The sequence below is a fragment of the Dipodomys merriami genome, unplaced genomic scaffold (assembly GCF_024711535.1).
Source record: "Dipodomys merriami isolate MVZ:Mamm:240054 unplaced genomic scaffold, mDipMer1.0.p SCAF_142, whole genome shotgun sequence".
NCBI lineage: Eukaryota > Metazoa > Chordata > Mammalia > Rodentia > Heteromyidae > Dipodomys > Dipodomys merriami.
The window spans coordinates 2,693,889-2,714,232 of record NW_027202738.1 but is presented as its reverse complement, the minus strand read 5'-3'; the positions used below and the strand labels follow the sequence as shown (position 1 = coordinate 2,714,232).

The window sequence follows — 20,344 nt, the reverse complement described above, 5'->3', positions numbered from 1 at the left end:
TTTCATTTTTATTGTTTTTTCATACTTGAGGCAATACACAAGAAAAAGCAAAGGAATGTGTTTATTATTCTGCCAACATTTTGACAAGAATTTCTAAAGCAATTGAAATTACCTTCTGGAGTTTTTTTTTTTTTTTTTTGTCAGTTGTGGGCCTGAACTCTGGGCCTGGGCACTGTCCCTCAGCTCTTTAGCTCCAGGCTAGCGCTCTACCACTTGAGCCACAGCGCCACTTCTCGCTTTTACTGCTTATGTGGTGCTGAAGAATCAAACCCAGGGCCTCATGCATGCAAGGCAAGCATTCTACCACTGAGCCACCTTCCCAGCCCTGAAATTACCTTCTTAGAGATAAAACATACATTTCAGCTGGGGACCTGTAATCCTAACTACTCAGGAGGCTGAGATCTGAAGGCAGGAAAGTCCTTGAGACTCTTATCTCCAATTAACCACCAGAAAACAGGAAGTGGTGCTGTGGTTCAAAGTGGTAGAACCCTAGTCCTGAGCAAAAAGAGTTCAGGGCTAGTGCCTAGACTCTGAGTTCAAGTCCTAAGACCAACAAAAAAAAAAAAAAAAGAAGAATAAAAAGATATGTTTTCTAGCCAATCCAACCTGATTTCTTTTCCTTCACATTGAAAAGTGTTAAAAGGCTAAGTTTAGAGATTATACTTTCTAGATATAACTAAATATTGGTAATTTAGAATATTTAAGCTGGGTGTTGGTAGCTGATGCCTATAATCCTAGGTGCCCAAGAGGCTGAGATCTGAGAATCACAGTTGGAAGCCAGCCTGGGCAGGAAAGTCTGAGAGACTCTTATCTCAAATTAAATCACCGAAAAGGTCAAGTAGCACTGTGGCTCAAGATGTAGAGGTGCTGATTTTGAGCAAAAGGAGCTCAGGGCCAGTGCTCAGGCCTAGAGTTCAAGCCTCAGGATAGGCCAAAAAGAAAAGGTTTTATATACTTTTTTTTGGGGGGGGGGTCTGGTCATGGGGCCTGAACTCTGGGCCTGGGCACTGTCCCTCAGCTCTTCAGCTCAAGGCTAGTGCTCTACCACTTGAGCTACAGTGCCACTTCCAGGTTTTTTCTTATGTGGTGCTGAGGAATCAAACCCAGGGCCTCAGGCATGCAAGGCAAGCACTCTATCACTCAGCCACCTTCCCAGCCCCTAAATATATACTTATTAAGTAAAAATATGATTGAGTTGATAGTCTATAGCATTTTGATTGGTACTATCTCTGAATTTAAAAAGTTACCAAAATGATCTTTGCTCTAAATTTTTGTAAAAAAAAATTCAGCTTAATAATAATAAAAGTTTATTATGCAGTTACAATCTGTCAAACACCATACTGGGTTTTTTTTTTTTTTTTTGGAGGGGGTTGTCATGGGACTTGAACTCTGGGGATAGGCACTGTACCTGAGCTCTTCAGCTCAAGGTGAGCACTGTACCACTTGAGCCACAACCTACTTTTGGTTTTCTGGTGGTTCACTGGAGATAAGAGTATCATGGGCTTTCCTGCTTGGGCTGGCTTTGAACCACAATCCTCAGATCTCAGCCTCCTGAGTAGCTAGGATTACAGGCATAAGTCAACAGCGCCCAGCCATACTGGGCTTCTTGTATGCATTTATCTCATTATACTGTGAGATAGATATAATTTTTTTTTTCTGGTCATGGGGCCTGAACTCTGGGCCTGGGTGCTGTCCCTTAGCTCTTCAGCTCAAGGATAGTGCTCTACCACTTCAGCCACAGCGCCACTTCCAGCTTTTTCTGCTTATGTGGTGCTGAGGAATCGAACCCAGGACCTCATGCATGCAAGGCAAGCACTCTACCACTGAGCTACCTTCCCATCCCTAGATATAATTTTTATTCCCTATTTTTAGAGGTAAGGGAACTGAAACACACAGAGTTGAAGCTAGCTTGCCCAATGTCATATTGTTAGCACTTAGTAGTACCAGCATTAGAGTTAAGTACAGCTTCAGAGCCCTCAATAATTTGTGCATTACAACACTAAAAGGTATCCTTACTTGAGCCAGATAATAAGATTACAACTTAAAGTCATCTTGATAGGTCAGAGCACTATTCTTAGACAACCAAATGCCGTTAATGGGATTATAAATATTTTAAAACGCAAGTTGGATCAGCCATTACTACTGTGGATTGTTGAGGAGGATACCAGGGCTTGAACTCAAGGCCCTGACTCTCTTGCTGGACTATCTTGTTCTACTTCAGTCTGGCATTTTAATAGTTAATTTAATGGTTAATTATTAGTCACATGAACTCTTCTGTCTAGGCTGGCTTGAACTAAGATCCTCCAGGTCTCAACTTCCTAAGCAACTAGGATTATAGGTATGAGCCACCAATGCCTGGCTTTAGCCTGTTTTGTTTTGTTTTTTTAAGGAAGGAAAGTTTTTGCTAGGCTCATGGTTTCAGAGGGGTCAGTCCATCATGATAGCAGACAAGAAGGAATATTAGAAGAGAGCCCAGATGACCTACTCCTTCCAGAGGCCCACTCTCTACTTTTACCTCTCTCCAATAAGGCCTTTATATTGTGAATCCACAAGAATGGCTATGTCCAGATACCTGCCTTATTTGTGTGTGTGTGTGTGTGTGTGTCAGTCAAACTCTGAGCCTGGGTGTTGTCCCTCTGCTCTTCAGGTCAGGGCTAGTGCCCTACCACTTGAGCCACAGCGCTGAAGGGCTGGGAAGGTGGCTCAGTGGTAGAGCGCTTACCTTGCATGCCTGAGCCCCTGGGTTCGATTCCTCAGCACCACATAAGCAAAAAGAAAAAAGCTGGAAGTGGTGCTGTGGCTCAAGTGGTAGAGCTCTAGCCTTGAGCTGAAAAGCTGAGGGACAGCGCCCAGACCCAGAGTTCAGGCCCCATGACTGGACCCAAAAAATAAAAGAGTCTCACAGACTTTTCCTGCTTTTCTGCCTGGTGACTTCAAAACACAATCTCCAGATCTCACAGGATTACTGGTGTGAGCCACTGGCGTCCGGCTAGCCTCCAGTCATTTCTTTCTTTTTTAGTCTGAGCAAACCCATATAATCCATTTGCACATTTAGAGTGGACTCAAACTCAATATTTGATGCTTTGGCCCGGCACTCTAACACCTAAGCCACAACTCCAACCCTGAAGGGCTGATTTTCTTTTTTTGGTCGGTTCTGGGGCGTGAACTCTTGTCCTAGGTGCTGTCCCTCAGCTCTTCAGCGCAAGGCAAGCACTCTACCACTTGAGCTACAGTGCCACTTCTGGTTTTCTTTTTTTTTTCAAATTTTTTATTGTGATTAGTGGTTACATAATTTCCCAAATTTCATAGTATTGTGGGATAGTGATGCTCAGTTAAAGTCACAAACACATTCTAACTTTCCTGGAGCAAATTGTCTACATGGTCTATAACATTTATGAGTTCTGTGAGCTTTGCGATAGTTATTTCTGCCACATTGCACTTCTGGTTTTCTTTTGGTTAATCGGAGATAAAAGTCTCCTGGGGTTTCCTGCCCTCTGGCTTTGAACTGTGATCCTCAGATCTCAGCCTCCTGAGTAGGTAGGACTACAGGTGTGAACCACTGGCACCAGCTGAGCCATTTCTCTTGCTGAGATTTTTCTGCCCTATCATAAGCAACAATCTAGAAGACCTTGTCTTCATGGAAGAACAGAGGATAGAACCTGGTGCCTGGTGGCTCACGCCTATAATCCTAGCTACTCAGGAGGCTGAGATCTGAAGCTTGCTGTTCAAAGCCAGCCCCAGCAAGGAAAGTCTGTGAGACTCTTATCTCTAATTAACCACCAGAAAACGGGAAGTGGTGCTTTGGCTCAGGTGGTAGAACGTTTGCCTTGAGCTAAAGAGCTGAGGGACAGCGCCCAGACCGAGTTCAAGCCCTACAACTGACCAAAAAAAAAAAAAAGGTCAGAACCTGTGTTTGTGTTAGTAGCACCATAAGCAACTGCTACTTACTGGCTTAGTCACTTTTATACCTCCAAAACTTTGCTTTAGTAATTTGAAAAAAATCAGCCTCGAAACATAGCACTAGAATCCTTCTAAGAGCTTTCATTCAAATAAATGTAGCCTCTGGGGTCTAAATTTTTTTTTTAATAGCCACAAATAAAGCTCTGGTTAGGCTTGGACTAGCACTTTATGCATTGAGAGGTCACTGCTGATTTATGTGTGGTTATATAGCCTGTTGTGTTGTTTTCTTCCCTAACCATGGTAGAAAGCTCAGTGCTTTGCAGTTATAGCTTGGAAAATGTGCTTGGTCACATAACATTTATAAGCAGCTTTAGAAAGGGCCAACCAATCCGTTGTACAACTATGGGCAGAAATCCTAGAGCTAAATTGGAAAGATTATGAAATCTTCCTTAAATACTTCAAAGTGAAGACAATGCAGATGAGGGAATCCTGGCAAGATTTGTGGCAGCTGTCAGGTCCTCAAAAATTAGGAATCAAATTCTGACACTTGAAATTGAATCATCCACCCTTCCAAGTGAATCCAGGCGAATGTGTGGTATTTTTAGAAGCTTTCCAATCATGTTATACTCTTTAGAGTTCATAGCAGGGCCCAAGGACCCTAACATTTCCCAGGAGATGTTACAAAACAAATAAATTTTGCTCAGCTCACCATAGTATATGCAGTGTAAAAATGCATGCAATCTGAGTGATGACATAATTTAAACCTAAAATTTTAAAGCTGCTCATACAATTTTTTTTCTAGACAGCTAATTGGACAGCAGTTGCAACACTCATTGGTAATGATAGTAGCAGCTGTGTGGTGGTAATTTGATTTATAACAGAAGCATAGAGACTTTGGAAGTTATGGTTAACAGTTTCACAAATGGATATTCTGGGCCACCAGTTTGATTTAAGATGTATTTCTACCAGCATACATCATATTGCTTATTATAGATTCTCTCAAAAGATGGAGCAGTTAACTAGCCACTGTCATATGTAGGTAATTTCATTGTTCATGAGTGGCCTGCTGAGATTTTATAATTTTAATTGTAGTACTGCTGGGAGCTAGTGGCTCACGCCTGTAAACCCAGCTACGGGGGAGGCTGCAAACTGAGGACTATGGTTTCAAGCCAGTCCTGGGAAGGAAAAATCTACAAGAGTCTTTATCTTCAATTAACCACCAAAAAGGCAGAAGTAGAGCTGTGGGTCTAGTGATAGAGAGCTAACCTTAAACAATAAAGCTAAGAGACAGCACTCAGGCTATCAGTTCAAGCCCCAGGACCAGCACACACAAAAAAGTAATACTAACAGTGTGGAGAAGGTTAGAATAGTATGTGTGTTTATATAGCACTTCCTATGATGGGTTCTTTTGAAAAGATTGTCATTTTAGCAGAAAGCAAAGGTTACTTTGAAACATTTTCTCTTGCTAGCTTGCTCTGAGACAAAACTTTAGGAACTGTGAATTATTTATTGAGACCTGACATGAAAAGATTGCCTTTTCAAGTTTTTAGCAACTCTGAATTCAGAGAGAATACTAGATGCTGACAACTGGACAAAACATTTATGGCCTTAGGGCATATTCATGCTACTTTTTTTTTTTTTTTTTGTCAGTCATGGGGCTTGAGCTCTGGGCCTGAGCGCTGTCCCTCAGCTCTTCAGCTCAAGGCTAACGCTCTACCACTTGAGCTACAGCGCCACTTCCGGTTTTCTGGTGGTTTATTGGAGTTTCACGGACTTTCCTGCCCGGGCTGGCTTTTGAACCTCAATCCTCAGATCTCAGCCTCCTGAGTAGCTAGGATTACAGGCATGAGCCACCGGCGCCCAGCTCATGCTACTTTTAAACAGCTAGGTAGCTTATCTCTTTTCTCCTGAGTACTCCAAGCCTGCCTATTTCTGTAGTTTTCTACATTTCTGAATGATTTAATGAAGCAAATGATAAAGACATAGATAAAGAAGGAAAATAGCATGATTGTTGTACTTAGCAGGATATAAGGACAAAATATGTCTTGTGGTCTAAATTTAGAAACTTTTGATGAAATTAATAATTTTTCTGTAGCTTTCTTACTGCTTTTTTATTTTTTTTTTTTTTTGTCGGTCATGGGGCTTGAACTCTGGGCCTGGGCGCTGTCCCTCAGCTCTTCAGCTCAAGGCGAGCGCTCTACCACTTGAGCTACAGCGCCACTTCTGGTTTTCTGGTGGTTTTATTGGAGATAGGAGTCTCACGGTCTTTCCTGCCCGGGCTGGCTTTGAACCGCGATCCTCAGATCTCAGCCTCTTGAGTAGCTAGGATTACAGGCGTGAGCCACCAGCGCCCGGCTGCTTTTTTATTTTTACAAATGCAGTTTTGGGTTATTTATTTTATAATTTTTATTAGCCTACATTAGTTGTACAAGGGGAGTTTATTATGACATTTCCATTCATGTACACAATATATCCTGATCAAATACACTAGTACCGAGGATGTATTTGTCTTGTAAAGTCTTCCCAGCTACTTTGAAAATAGCTTTCTTGCTAGATATTGAAGTATGATATTTGCAGCAGGAACTTATTCTTGCCTTCACAGAAATGTCCAGTAATTTTTTGGGATTTCCCAACAAGCTTGAAAAGCATTAGGGAAATAGCTGCCCCATCCATTTAAAAAGCTAGCTGAGATTTTATTTAATCATTGCTGTCAAGAGTTCAGAAAAACACTAAGCAAATAAAACAAGGAGAAACATTTGTCAGATCCCACTTTGATCACAAAGGAGCTGAATCTATAATATTGTTCATGAAGCCAGAAGCACTGAAAAGTAGTAATCCATTACCCAAACTGCTCACCCACAAGATAAACATTAGGGCTTCATACCACTGAGAACTTGCTTTCCCAGAACCATTAGTTTTACTGATATAGGCATGTAGAATGATGGCTGATCTCTCATAAATGACAAGTTACTGCATGTGACTGGTGCAAATGGTTAGTAATAGCTGCCATAATGGGTTTCCAGCCTGATGGCAAGCTTGCAAGTTTACTTTAATGATAGATTTATTTAGTTGTCCAGTTACAATGCTTAGTGGGAAGCTTTTTATCTTAATGATCCAAGGATTTGTTGTTTATCTTTTTTTGTCTTTGATTTCTTTTATCTTTAACACGTGTAATCTGGACAGGGAATGTGGCTTAGTGGTTGAGTGCTTGCCTCCATGCATGAAGCCCTGGGTTCGATTCCTCAGTACCACATTAACAGAAAAAGCCAGAAGTGGTGCTGTGGCTCAAGTGGTAGAATGCTAGCATTGAGCATAGAGAGGCTCAGGGACAGTGCCTAGGCCCTTAGAACTAAGGGCCTAGGACTTAGAAAAACAAAACAAGAAACAAACAAACAAAAAAAAGTGTAATCCTAGCTACTCAAAAGGCTGGGGGTCTGAGGATCACAGTTCAAAGCCAGGGCAAAAGTCCATGAGACTTATCTCCAATTAACCACAACCCAGCCATACCACTTCTAGGCATCTAGTCTGAGTATCAAGACCCAGGATAAGGATGCCTGCACATCATTGTTCATAGCAAGATATGGAAACAATCCAGAAGCCCCACAATAGATGAGTGGATCCAAAAAATGTGGTACCTATTTTAAATAATTTGAATAATAATTTTAGGTAATTTTAAATAATTCCCTTTAAATTTTATTTATTTTATTTTTAATTGTCTTTAAGTAGTTATCCATAGTTATATAAATTCAGCATGTCAGTTCTGCATGTATCTTAAATATTACCCCTTATATCCTTATCTCCCTCCCCATCTATCCCAAACCTATTCATCCCCTCAGAGTTGTTTATTAGAGACAAGAGTCTCATAGACTTTACTACCTGGGTTGGTTTCAAACTGTGGTCCTCAGAACTCAGCCTTCTGAGTAGCTTGAATTACAGGCATGAGCCAGCAGCACCCGGCTTTTCTCACAGGTTTGGTTTTGTTTTTTTTTTTTTTTTTGAGACCAGGTCTGTGTGGCCCATGCTGTCCTTACAGTCACTGGCAAAGCCCAAGGGTTTCTGTCTACTCATGATCTCTCCCAAGTACTAAGAGTATAGGCATCCTAAGTGCTAGAATTATAGTACACCACCATGCCAGCTAGGGTTTTGTTTTGTGGGACTATGGATTGAACCTCAGGGTTTTGCACTTGCTAAGCCACTTGAGCTATAGCATTTTGTTTTGGTTATTTTTCAAATAGATCTTGTTTTTTTTGCCTAGAACAACTTGGGCCATAATCTTCTTACTTATGCTTTGCCTGTAGCTAGGATGACATATGTATACCATTGTACCCAGACTTTTAATCGATTGAGATAGAGTCTCAAGAACTTTTGCTTCAGATGTCCTCAAATTGCACCCACTTTTCTTTGCTTCTTTTTTTCTTTCTTTTTTTGTGGGTCGTGGGGCTTGAACTCTGGGCTTGAGCGCTGTCCCTCAGCTCTTCAGCTCAAGGCGAGCACTCTACCACTTGAGTCACAGCGCCACTTCCGGTTTTCTAGTGGTTAATTGGAGATAAGAGTCTCAGGACTTTCCTGCCTGGGCTGGCCTTGAACCACCATCCTCAGATCTCAGCCTCCTGAGTAGCTAGGATTACAGGCGTGAGCCACCGGTGCCTGGCTTCTTTGCTTCTTTTTTTATGTGTATGTGATGCTAGAGATAGAAGCCAGAACAGTCAGTCACTGTACCACAGAGCTGGACTCCAGCTCAAATTTACCTCCAGAATACCTTAAAATAATTTTATGGCATATATGACTGCTTAGAGTAACAGTGAAGATAAAAAAATAATGTTCAGCCGGGCACTGGTGGCTCACTCCTGTAATCCTAGCTACTCAGGAGGCTGAGATCTGAGGATCGCGGTTCAAAGCCAGCCTGGGCAGGAGAGACCGTGAGACTCCTATCTCCAATAAACCACCAGAAAATCGGAAGTGGCGCTGTAGCTCAAGTGGTAGAGCGCTCGCCTTGAGCTGAAGAGCTGAGGGACAGTGCCCAGGCCCAGAGTTCAAGCCCCACGGCCGACAAAAAATAATAATAATAATAATAATGTTCAAGAATTTCAGTTCCAGGGCTGGGAAGGTAGCTCAGTGGTAGAGTGCTTACCTTGCATGCATGAGGCCCTGGGTTTGATTCCTCAGCACCATATAAGCAGAAAAAGCCAGAAGTGGCACTGTGGCTCAAGTGGTAGAGTGCTAGCCTTGAGCTGAAGAGCTGAGGGACAGCGCCCAGGCCCAGAGTTCAGACCATTCAACTGACCAAAAAAAAAAGAATTACAGTTCCTTGTTTATAGAAACCATCAAAATAAAATACTTCCCCAGTTGTTCTTTCTTGTTATAATTTATTAGCATAATATTTGGCTCTTGGTTGTAGCTGCCCACTTAAGAGTTCATGACTACAAATATAAAATATTGTTATACTCAGAAATTCTGGAGTGAGAAAGAAATCTGTTTAATGTTTTTAATCTGTATTTTCTGTCAAATCATAGAGAAATTTAAAAGATGATGAAAAACGGAATATGGGGGTCCAATGAAATAAAATGGAGATTAATTTTTATATCTTATACTCATAAAGTGAAGGTTGTGACAAGTATAATATTCTGTTAACCAAATGATATTCTGTAATGAACTGTTGAAGCAGGTTCAGCATTTCATAATTCATTTATTGATTGGGCATAGATGAATTTAGACACAATATCATACCTTCACACTTTTGAATCTGTCACCTTTAAAAAGCAAATGAACAGCCAGCCTCTGGTAGTTCTTGTCTGAGTGAGATCTGAGAAACATGGTTCGAGGCTAGCCTAGGCAGGAAAGTCTCAGGCTCTTATCTCCTATAGAGACAAAGATTTTTAAAATTTTTGGTCAATTGTGGGTCTTGAATGACAGTGATTTGTTTTTGCGTGTGCCTGTATTAGAGTTTGAATTTTATCTCCAATAAACCACCCCCCAAAAGCCAGAAGTGGAACTGTGGCTTAAGTAGTAGAGCTCTAGCCATGAGCAAAAGAAACTCAGGAGCCAGGTGCCGGTGACTCACGCCTATAATCCTAGCTACACAGGAGGCTGAGATCTGAGGATCACAGTTCAAAGCCAGCCTGGGCAGGAAAGTCCGTGAGACTCTTTATCTCCGATTAACTGCCAGAAAACTAGAAGTGGCACTGTGGCTCAAGTGGTAAAGCACTCGCTTTGAGCTGAAGAGCTGAGTGACAGCACTCAGGCCCAGAGTTCAAGTTCCATAACCAACCAAAAAAAAGAGGCTCAGGGACAGCATCTAAGCCCTGAGTTAAAGCCGCAGGACTGGCACAAAAAAAAAAAGGCAAATTAGCAAATAAATATAGACAGATATGTAATTCATGACAGTGGGTCAGCCACTTGAAGAAAGAGACTTTCAGATTTTCAGGTAAATTAGAGTTCTTTTAACCATTCACACATTGAATATGGAAATGTATTTATTTTTGCTATCGACTTTATATAGCAACTTTGCTAAATTCACTTACTAGTTATAATATTTATCTTCAGATTATTTTTAATTTCTCCATAAGAATAATTATGCATAAATAATGAAATGTTTATTTCTTCCTAAACCTTACAGATTTTGTTTCTCTTACTACATTAGCTAGCTCCTTCACTACAAGGGAGTAGTCAGAATGTATTAGAAGCCTGTGTTCCTTTTATCCATTTCTGGAAATATTGCCTATAGAAATTATTGAGGGCAGGGAAGGTGGCTCAGTGGTAGAGTGCTTGCTTTGAATGCATGAGGCCCTGGGTTCGATTCCTCAGCACCACATAAGCAAAAAGAAAAAAAACTGGAAGTGACGCTATGGCTCAAGTGGTAGAGCGCTAGCCTTGTGCAAAAAGAAGCTCAGGGACACTGTCCAGGCTCTGAGTTTAAGTCCCAGGACTGGTAAAAAAGAAATTATTGAGAAAATGTCTGAGCCAGATATGGTGCTATATACTTGTAAGCCCAACGCTAAGGAGGCTAAGACAAGAAATAGTATATTGGAGGCCAGCCTGGACTACATAGTGAGAGTGTTCTGTGAAACAACAACAAAAACAAATCTCTGAAAATTCTGTGAATTTATCGTGTGTGTGTGTGTGTGTGTGTGTGTGTGTGTGTGTGTGTGTGTGTGTGTGTGTTACGTTGAAAATTTATTTTTTATCAGTTATGGATCTTGAACTCAAGCCCTGTGTGCTGTCCTGGAGCTTTTCTGGTCAAGGCTAGTGCTCTACCACTTTGAGCCATAGCTCCACTTCCAGTCTTCTGGTGGTTAATTGGAGATGAGTCTTGTGGACTTTCCTTCCCAGGCTGGCTTTAACTGCAATCCTCAGATCTGACCCTCCTGAGTAACTAGGATTGAAGGTGTGAGCCACCAGAGCCCTGCTGTAAAGGAAACTTTCAATGGATGAAAAACATTGACAAGGGGCTGGGACGGTGGCTCAGTGGTAGAGCACTTGCCTTGCATGCATGAGGCCCTGGGTTCGATTCCTCAGCACACATAAACAGAAAAAGCTGGAAATGCTGCTGTGGCTCAAGTGGTAGAGTGCTAGCCTTGAGGTGAAGAGCTGAGGGACAGCACCCAGGTCCAGAGTTCAGGCCCCACAACTGACACAAAAAAAGAAAAACATTGACGATGTATTTTCTTTACATGTTCTCATAGTTCTTAGTTTGTAGAGTTCTTGCTTTATTACGTTGACTGTGGTTAATCTGACCTTGAGCTGGTATGTACCATGAATGTCACTTAATAACCAACACACCTAGAACACATTGAGTCATTGTAGGTTCTTTCACCAAAAACATGTCTAGCTTTTAGCTTTTAAAAATATTTTTGGAGCAGTAAGAGAAGGGGAAATTGGCCTAGATATTACAAGAGGATAGCAGATGAGCAGGGCTGATTTCATTTTTGGCATTTTGCCCAGGACACTTTTAATAGAACATATAGTTACTCTAGGGATTCTGAGCCTGTAGTTGTATCAGGCTTACACATTAATTCTTTAAAGGGAAAATTAGCAAGTTATTAGGCTCTAGGTAAATACCAATTTAATTCATACTGATAACAAAAAATTAGAGCAGTTCTGTTAATCAGCCATTGAAAATTTTCTGTGTGTAGGGCTGGGATGGTGGCTCAGTGGTAAAGCGTTTGCCTTGCATGCATGAGGCCCTGGGTTCGATTCCCCAGCACCACATAAGCAAAAAGAAAAAAAGCCAAAAGTGGCGCTGTGGCTCAAGTGGTAGAGCACTAGCCTTCAGCTGAAGAGCTGAGGGACAGCGCCCAGGCCCAGAGTTCAAGCCCCATGACTGGACCCAAAAACAAAAAACAAAATGAAAATTTGCTGTGTGGGCTGTCCCTGAGCTCTTCAGCTCAAGGCTAACCCTCTACCACTTGAGCCACAGCGCCACTTCTGGTTTTCTGGTGGCTAATTGGAGATAAGAGCCTTAGGGACTTTCCTTCCTGGGGTGGTTTTGAACTACAGTCCTCAAATCTCAGCCTCCTGAGTAGCTAGGGTTATAGGTGTGAGCCACTGGCACCCGGCAGAAAGTGATTTTTTTTGAAGAATTATATATCAGAAAAATTAGAAATGTATTAAACCAGTGCCTCAGGACCTTTACACATGATGTTTCTCACTTCTTGAAGTAATCATTCAGGTTCTTTCTTCTAACACACTCTTGACTCCTTTAGTTTTGGCTTAAATACAATTTAATTTTCCCCTCCTTCCCTCCTTCCCTCTCCCCTCCTTTAATCCCAGCCCTTGGCTTCTGATCTTCATCCTAACCCTGGTTAAATTTCTGTTTGTTCTCAATGTTCACCATTGTAAATTCTAGCTGCAGGTTTATTTAACCCACATCCTTCAAACTTCATGAGGGCAGGATCTTGTTTAGAGTTGTGTCCTTTCTGGCAGTACCTAATATAGAAGAGATAGTAACTAATATTCATCACATTAATTTATTTAAATATTATATTCAAACCAGGCACTGATGGTTCACACCTGGAATCCTAGTTACTCAGGAGGCTGAGTTCTAAGGATTGTAGTTGAAAGCCAGCCTGAGCAGGAAAGTCAGTAAGATTCAGCTCCAATTAACCACCAAAAAGCCAAAAGAGCTGTGGTTCAAGTGGTAGAGCACTAGTCTTGAGCAAAACACCTCAAGAACAGCACCTAGACCTTGAGTTCAAGCCCCAGGACTGGCACAAAACAAAAAAACAAGCATTATGTATGTTTAATTTATTTTCCAAATCTTAGTTGGTATTGCTTAGTAACAGGGTCTTTCCATTAGAATAGAGCAATCATAGCTTTGATACATGAAAAGGTAAACAGATAATTCAATTACTACCAGTTCCCACTAGCATGCTTCTTAGGAAATAACAGTACATTTCTCAAGTGATAACAGTGGCAGCAAGTATTGATGATTTTGGTTGTCTCTTAATCCCAGTAAATCCCGTATGCTCCTACCAAAAGAGCATGTGGTATGTAAAATACACTATGTTGATACCACAGCCATAATTATAATTATCAGTTCTTTTTTCCTACTTCCTTTTTATTTATTTTTCCTCTTTTTTTTGTTTTTTGTTTTTCTCGGTCATGGGGTTTGAACTCTGGTTCTGTGCGCTGTCCCTGAGCTCTTCATCTCAAGGCAAGCACTCTACCACTTGAACCACAGCACCATTTCTGGTTTTCCGGTGGTTTATTGGAGATAAGAGTCTCTCAGACTTTTCCTGCCCAGGCTGACTTTGAACCGCTTTCCTCAGATCTCAGCCTCCGAAGTAGCTAGGATTATAGGTGTGAGCCACTGGTGCCCAGCTCTTTTCCTTGTTTTTTAGAATTATCTTTGTTTGTACAAAGGAGTTGACATTCAACAAAGCAATTTGTGAATATAATGAATCTGTCTCATACTTCCTTTTTAAACCTTTGTACTTTGATAGGGTTGAGTTTCTAATCTGTACTTGTGAAGCTTAAAATGAATGGCTTCTACATAAGGAGCTTGAATATTTATATGGGTCAAAAAATTCAAGTAATATTTTGATTAATTTGTAAGTCTTCCCAAGTTTTGTAAGAAAACCAAGTTTTTATATACTTGTGACATGTATTACAAGAAAAGTAAAAATTTTAAGGCTCTAAGGTTGTATACCATACTCTGGACCTACTGTTTTTCTAATTATATTACATATTGTCTTTTACAGTTCAAACGATATGTCAGTAAACTTCGAAGCAAGAGTACTGTTTTCAAAAAGAAGCATCAGATAATAGCTGAATTCAAAGCTGAATTTGGTCTCTTGCAGAGGACTGAAGAACTTCTTAAACAACATGATGAAAATATTAAACATCAACTGGTAATACAGTATTACTTTGGACTGCTAAAAATATAAATGCCAGGAGGTTTATAGTTTGCAGCATTTTTTGTTTTTGTTTTTTGCTGGTCCTGGGGCTTAAACCCTGGACCTGGAACTGTCCTTGAGCTTTTGGGCTCAAGGCTAACACCTTACCACATTGAGCCACAGTTCCACTTCTGTCTTTTTTGGTAGTTAAATGGAGATGAAGAGTCTCATAGACTTTTCCTGCATGGGCTGGCTTTAAACCATGATCCTCAGATCTCAGTTTCCTGAATAGCTAGGGTTATAAGCATGAGCCACTAGTGCCCAACAAGTTGCAGCTTTTTACTGAGCTGGTTGTTTTTATTGGAAAACCATAACATTAATTTTCTGATTAATTACAGCAATGCCATGTAAGCAGATTCACTTATTTTTAATACAGTGGTAAGCACTTCCTTTTATAAATGTGTGCTGATTTGGGATTAATAGAAGTTGAAGTTCAAGGCAGTTTTTAATTTGGTTAACTAGTTACTCTATAAAATTCTCATGCCAAAAGAATAACTATAAAATATCTATTAATGGTGGTTTCCTGAGCAGAAATCTTGAAGCATGTACTTCCGAAGAGCTTTGAAATACCCTGCCAGGGAAAGCCTATGTGGGTTTACCCTAGGCTTCTTAGGTGTTAGTGTCTTGGTTATCAAAAGTGGTAAGCTGAGGGCAGTCAGCAGCAAAGCTGTTCTGATTGTGGGTGCTAGTTCCTCTATTTTCTAGGGTTCACATTTTTCCTCCTCTTACTCATGGGAAATTATTTCCTCAGGGTGCTAGCAATAATCTGGTAGAAATAAATGAAATTTTACCCAATTGTGGTTCTTTCCAGTTGACAATATGGACTTCAGTTTCATGCTAATGAGTATTGATTGCTTCTTGAGAATATAAGATTGACAATTTACTGTGAATCTACCATGGATTGTAACAACACTAATTTTAAATTGTTAGTAGGAACTATATTATCATTATTCACTTCAAATTGTTCTCTAATTCTCATTGTGATTCTTTTGGCCTACTTATTGTTACTTAAAATCAAACATTGGGGGTTTCCAAGTTACTTTTCAGGTAGGAATTTCTAGCTCCATTGCAACAACTTCAGTTACTACCATGACTTCATTCTCCTCCACTAAACTCCTGATGCTAATATGTTAGACTTCTCCACCACAGTCCATGGTAGACTTCTCCACCACAGTCCACGTTTGTGGGGTTTTATGCTTTGCTTTGTCCCCATTGGTTCCCATTATATTTCTTCCGTGTGATTTTTTTTCTTCTATGTTATCTTGTAATTTATTCATTCTTCTCTTTGTGTGTGTCTAGTCTGCTATTAAATCCATCTTTTGAATTCTTTTTTTTTTGGGGGGGGGGTCTGGTGATGGGGCCTCGGTGTTGTCCCTCAGCTCCTCAGCTCAAGGCTAGCACTCTACCACTTGAGCCACAGCACCACTTCTGGCTTTTTTCTTTTTGCTTATATGGTGCTGAGGAATCGAACCCAGAGCCTCATGCACACAAGGCAAGCGCTCTACTGCTGAGCCACCTTCCCAGCCCATCTTTTGAATTCTTAATATCTTTTTGTTTTGTTTTGTTTTGTTTTTTTGTTTTTTTTGGGTCCGGTCTTGGGGCCTGAACTCTGGGCCTGGGCGCTGTCCCTCAGCTCTTCAGCTCAAGGCTAGCGCTCTACCACTTAAGCCACAATGCCACTTTGGCTTTTTTTCTTTTTGCTTATGTGGTGCTGGGGAATCTAACCCAGGGCCTCATGCTTGCAAGGCAAGCATGCTCTACCACTGAGCCACCTTCCCAGCCCCATGAATTCTTAATATCTTATATTTCTCAAGTCTAGAATTTCCATTTGACTACTTTGTAGATTTCAGTTGTAGTACTTTCCAACTTTCCATTTATTTTCCTTTTTTTTTTTTTGTCGGTCATGGGGCTTGAACTCTGGGCCTGGGCGCTGTCCCTCAGCTCTTCAGCTCAAGGCGAGCGCTCTACCACTTGAGCTACAGCGCCACTTCCGGTTTTCTAGTGGTTTATTGGAGATAGGAGTCTCATGGTCTTTCCTGCCCGGGCTGGCTTTGAACCATGATCCTCAGATCTCAGCCTCCTGAGTAGCTAGGATTATAGGCGTGAGCCACCGGCGCCCGGCTCTCCATTTATTTTCTTGAATATATTAGTCTATTATTTTAAAGTTTCTGCCTGATGAATTCATTCAAGTATCTTATGTCTGTTGTAAGTTTTGGCTCTTATTTTGAGTAATCTTAGAATTTAAGATTCCAAGCCCCCTCTCCCTTACAAGATAGTTGTTTACTTACTTATTTACATATTGCTGTTTACTCCCATTATAAGTAAGCTCTGTAGAGGAAGAGATTTTTCCCCCCATTTTTGTTCACTATGTACACTGGTGCCTAGAACTGGATTTGGCACATTTGAGTGTGCAATAAATACTAAATGAGTAAACATATAATTTCTCACTTGAGAATTCATGTATTTGCCAAGTGTTTATTGAGTGCATCCTGTTTTTCAGTCTGTATTAGGTATGCAGCATTTTTCCAAGGTCTACGAAATACTCTTTGCACCTAAAGCAACCATAATAAAATTTAGTGTAGGTTTATAAAATGAAAGGTATGTAATTTGAAGTCAGGCGCCGATGGTTCACGCCTGTAATCCTAGCTACTCAGGAGGCTGAGATCTGAAGATCGAGGTTCAAAGCCAGCCGGGGCAGGAAAGTCTATGAGACTCTTATCTCCAATAAACCACTAGAAAACCGGAAGTGGCACTATGGCTCAAGTGGCAGAGTGCTCAAAGAGCACAGGGACAGCGCCCAAGCCCCACAACCGACAAAAAAAGAAAAAAAAAAAGAAAAAAAAAGAAAGGTAATGAAAACCCAATGAAAACACTCCTTTTGGATTCTAAACAAATGAATTTTTTTTTTTTTTTTTTTTTTTGTCGGTCATGGGGCTTGAACTCTGGGCCTGGGCGCTGTCTCTCAGCTCTTCAGCTCAAGGCGAGCACTCTACCACTTGAGCTACAGCGCCACTTCCGGTTTTCTGGTGGTTTATTGGAGATAGGAGTCTCACGGTCTCTCCTGCCCGGGCTGGCTTTGAACCGCGATCCTCAGATCTCAGCCTCCTGAGTAGCTAGGATTACAGGCGTGAGCCACCAGCGCCCGGCCTTAAACAAATGAATTTTGTTTGCAACTTTTCAACAGAAGTATGAAATAGTCATACTTCTTACGGAAACCAGCAACATGCTGACACCATTTTGTGGGCTCTGTTTCTGATAGCAAACCACTGAGGAGAAGAAGGGTATATCTGGCTTTAGTTATACACAAGAAGAGCTTCAAAGGGTCTCGGCACTGAAGAGTGAAGTGGATGAAATGAAAGGCCAAACCTTGGATGACATGTCTGAAATGGTGATTACACTTTCCTTGTATTTATTTCCATCTCTGCACAATGTTTATATTTTTTCATGTGTTTCTATGAATAGCTTTAAAATTTTTTCATTCTAATAAGGTTGTCTTAACTACTAATAGTTTGTGTATTTTGTCGTTTTTGAGATATACATGTTATATTATTTTAAATAAGTATTTGTGATAAAAATAAGTTTTCTCAAATCATACCATCCTACCTGATAAAATTATTTTCATGGATAAGCCTAGTATCTTTCCACATTTAAGAATGCTGTTTGACCAAAAAACACCACTACATTTTCATCAGGCATCATAATGTTGAAATTATAAGAAAAAAGAGAAAACACATCACACACAAAATAATAATAATGGAATTTTTTCTGACTATTTGGTAAACAGCTAAATTCTCAGACTTCTCTTGTCCATCTTGGCATTACCCTAGAGCCTTCTGAATGTCCTAAATTCTCAGAGTCCTCTTGTCCATCTTGGGCTTTCCTCCAGAACCCTCTGAATTTTCTAGAAATGTAACTCCTAAAAAAATTGAATTTTACTGAGTACTGGTGGCTCTTGCTTATAACCCTAGCTATTCAAGAGTCTGGTATCTGAGGATCGAGGTTTGAAGCCAGACTAGGCATACAAATTCTAGAGACTTTTTTTTTTGTGGGTTGTGGGGGCTGAACTCTGGGCCTGGGTGCTGTCCCTCAGCTCTTCTGCTCAAAGCTAACATTCTACCACTTGAGCCACAGTGGCTCTTCTGGCTTTTTTCTGCTTATGTGGTGCTGAGGAATTGAACCCAGGGCCTAATGCATGCAAAGCAAGCACTCTTCCACTGAGCCACCTTCCCAGCCCACAAATTCTAGAGACTCTTATCTCCATTTAATCAGCTAAAAGCTATAAGAGATATGGCTCAAGTGGTAGAGTTACCAGCCATGAGTAAAAAGTTGTGAGTAGGGCTGGGATGTAGCTCAGTGGCAAAGCGCTTGCCTAGCAAGTGCAACGTCCTGGGTTCGATCCCCAGTACCAAAAAAGAAAAGACAAAAAAAAATAAAAAAAGTTGTGAGCAAAAAAGGCAAGTGAGAGCTTGAGGCTCAGAACTCAAGCCCTAGTACTAGCACACAAAAATAGAATTTGGGCTGAGCACTGGTGACTCATGCCTATAATCTTTTTTTTATGTTGTTTTGTTGTTGTAAAAATACTGTACAGAGGGGTTTCAGTTACATGAGTAAGATAATGAGTACATTTCCTATTGAGCATTGTTACCTCCTCCTTTGTTTTTCCCCTCATGCCTATAATCTTAGCTATTCAGAAGGCTGAGATATGCAGGTTAAGGTTCAAAGTCAACCTATACAGGCAGGAAAATCAGTGAGCATCTTATCTCCAATTAACCACCAAAAAGTCAGAAGTGGAGCTGTAGCTCAAGTGGCAGAGTACAAAAAGCTCAAGTCCTGAGTTTAAACCACAAGACTGCCACCAAAAAAAAAAAAAAATTGTACAGAGGAAGCCTCCAGAACCATTTATTCCTATACCTTGTAGGTATGCTGATTGGTCATTACTTTTACCACTTAGATTAAGTGTTTTGGATATTACTCTACATATATGTAATCTTACATAACCAACATAAATATATGTTTTTATATAGTACATCATGATCATAGTTATTGTATACAGACAACAGGCAACTTGCAATTATTTTATTAATTCAATGTTAGAGTTAAATGTTTTCTTAGGATGATCTACCGTGTGTGTGTGTGTGTGTGTGTGTGTGTGTGTGTGTGTGTGTGTGTGTGTGTGTGTGTGTGTGTGTGTGTGTGTGTGTGTGTGTGTGTGTGTGTGTGTGTGTGTGTGTGTGTGTGTGTGTGTGTGTGTACACTCAGGGCATGGACACTGTCCCTTAGCTTTTTTTGGTCAAGGCTGGCATCCTACCACTTGAGCCACACCCTACTTACAGGTATTAACCATCAGTGCCTGGTTACAGTCTTGATAACATTTTGACTGGCTAAATGGTATTCTGTCTTGCCAAGAAATCAAAATTTACTAAACTCTTCCCCATTGTTGAGCACCAAAATAATTTATGTAGACAGACATTTTTACAATATTTCTATGCATGCAGCATTTTCTTCCTTTGAACTGTTTTTTTTAGATATATGGTTTTTTTTTGTTTAAATGACAGGTAAAAAAACTGAATTCCCTGGTATTGGAAAAGAAGTCAGCTCTAGCTCCAGTTATAAAGGAATTACGACAGTTGCGTCAGAAATGTCAAGTAAGTGAATTTGCTTTTGTGATATTTTTAGTGTTCTGTCTTGTTTAGATGTACTAGTTAGATGGCTAAATATTTTACCTAGTTTATTATAGAAAAGAAATTGTTTTTATTGCACTGATGTGATTCTGCAAAACGGAGTAAAGTGACCTCCAAGGGGGGTTTGTTTATTCTTCTGATTTTGTTATAAATTAATGAGAGAAAGCAAAGAGAGGAATTTAAACTGAAATTCACAAATGCAGCCAGATGAGGTTTTTCCCTTAAATTATATGCTGTAAAAGCTGTAAATAGAAAATCACATTCTTTTTTTTTTTTTGTCGGTCATGGGGCTTGAACTCTGGGCTTGGGCGCTGTCCCTCAGCTCTTCTGCTCAAGGTGAGCGCTCTACCACTTGAGCTACAGCGCCAC

At 40.5% G+C, this 20,344-nt stretch overlaps 1 protein-coding gene across 3 annotated transcripts in view; it reads left to right on the top strand.

Moving 5' to 3' along the window:
* The window catches only part of LOC138826388 (intraflagellar transport protein 81 homolog), a 154,966-nt gene that overhangs the window by 85,412 nt on the left and 49,210 nt on the right, over positions 1-20,344 (top strand). For all 3 annotated transcript variants that reach the window (XM_070021493.1, XM_070021495.1, XM_070021494.1), the window contains 3 exons: positions 14,100-14,249; positions 17,554-17,682; positions 19,850-19,939. In XM_070021493.1, the coding sequence (XP_069877594.1) occupies positions 14,100-14,249; positions 17,554-17,682; positions 19,850-19,939 (369 nt within the window). The remainder of the gene's footprint in view (positions 1-14,099; positions 14,250-17,553; positions 17,683-19,849; positions 19,940-20,344) is intronic.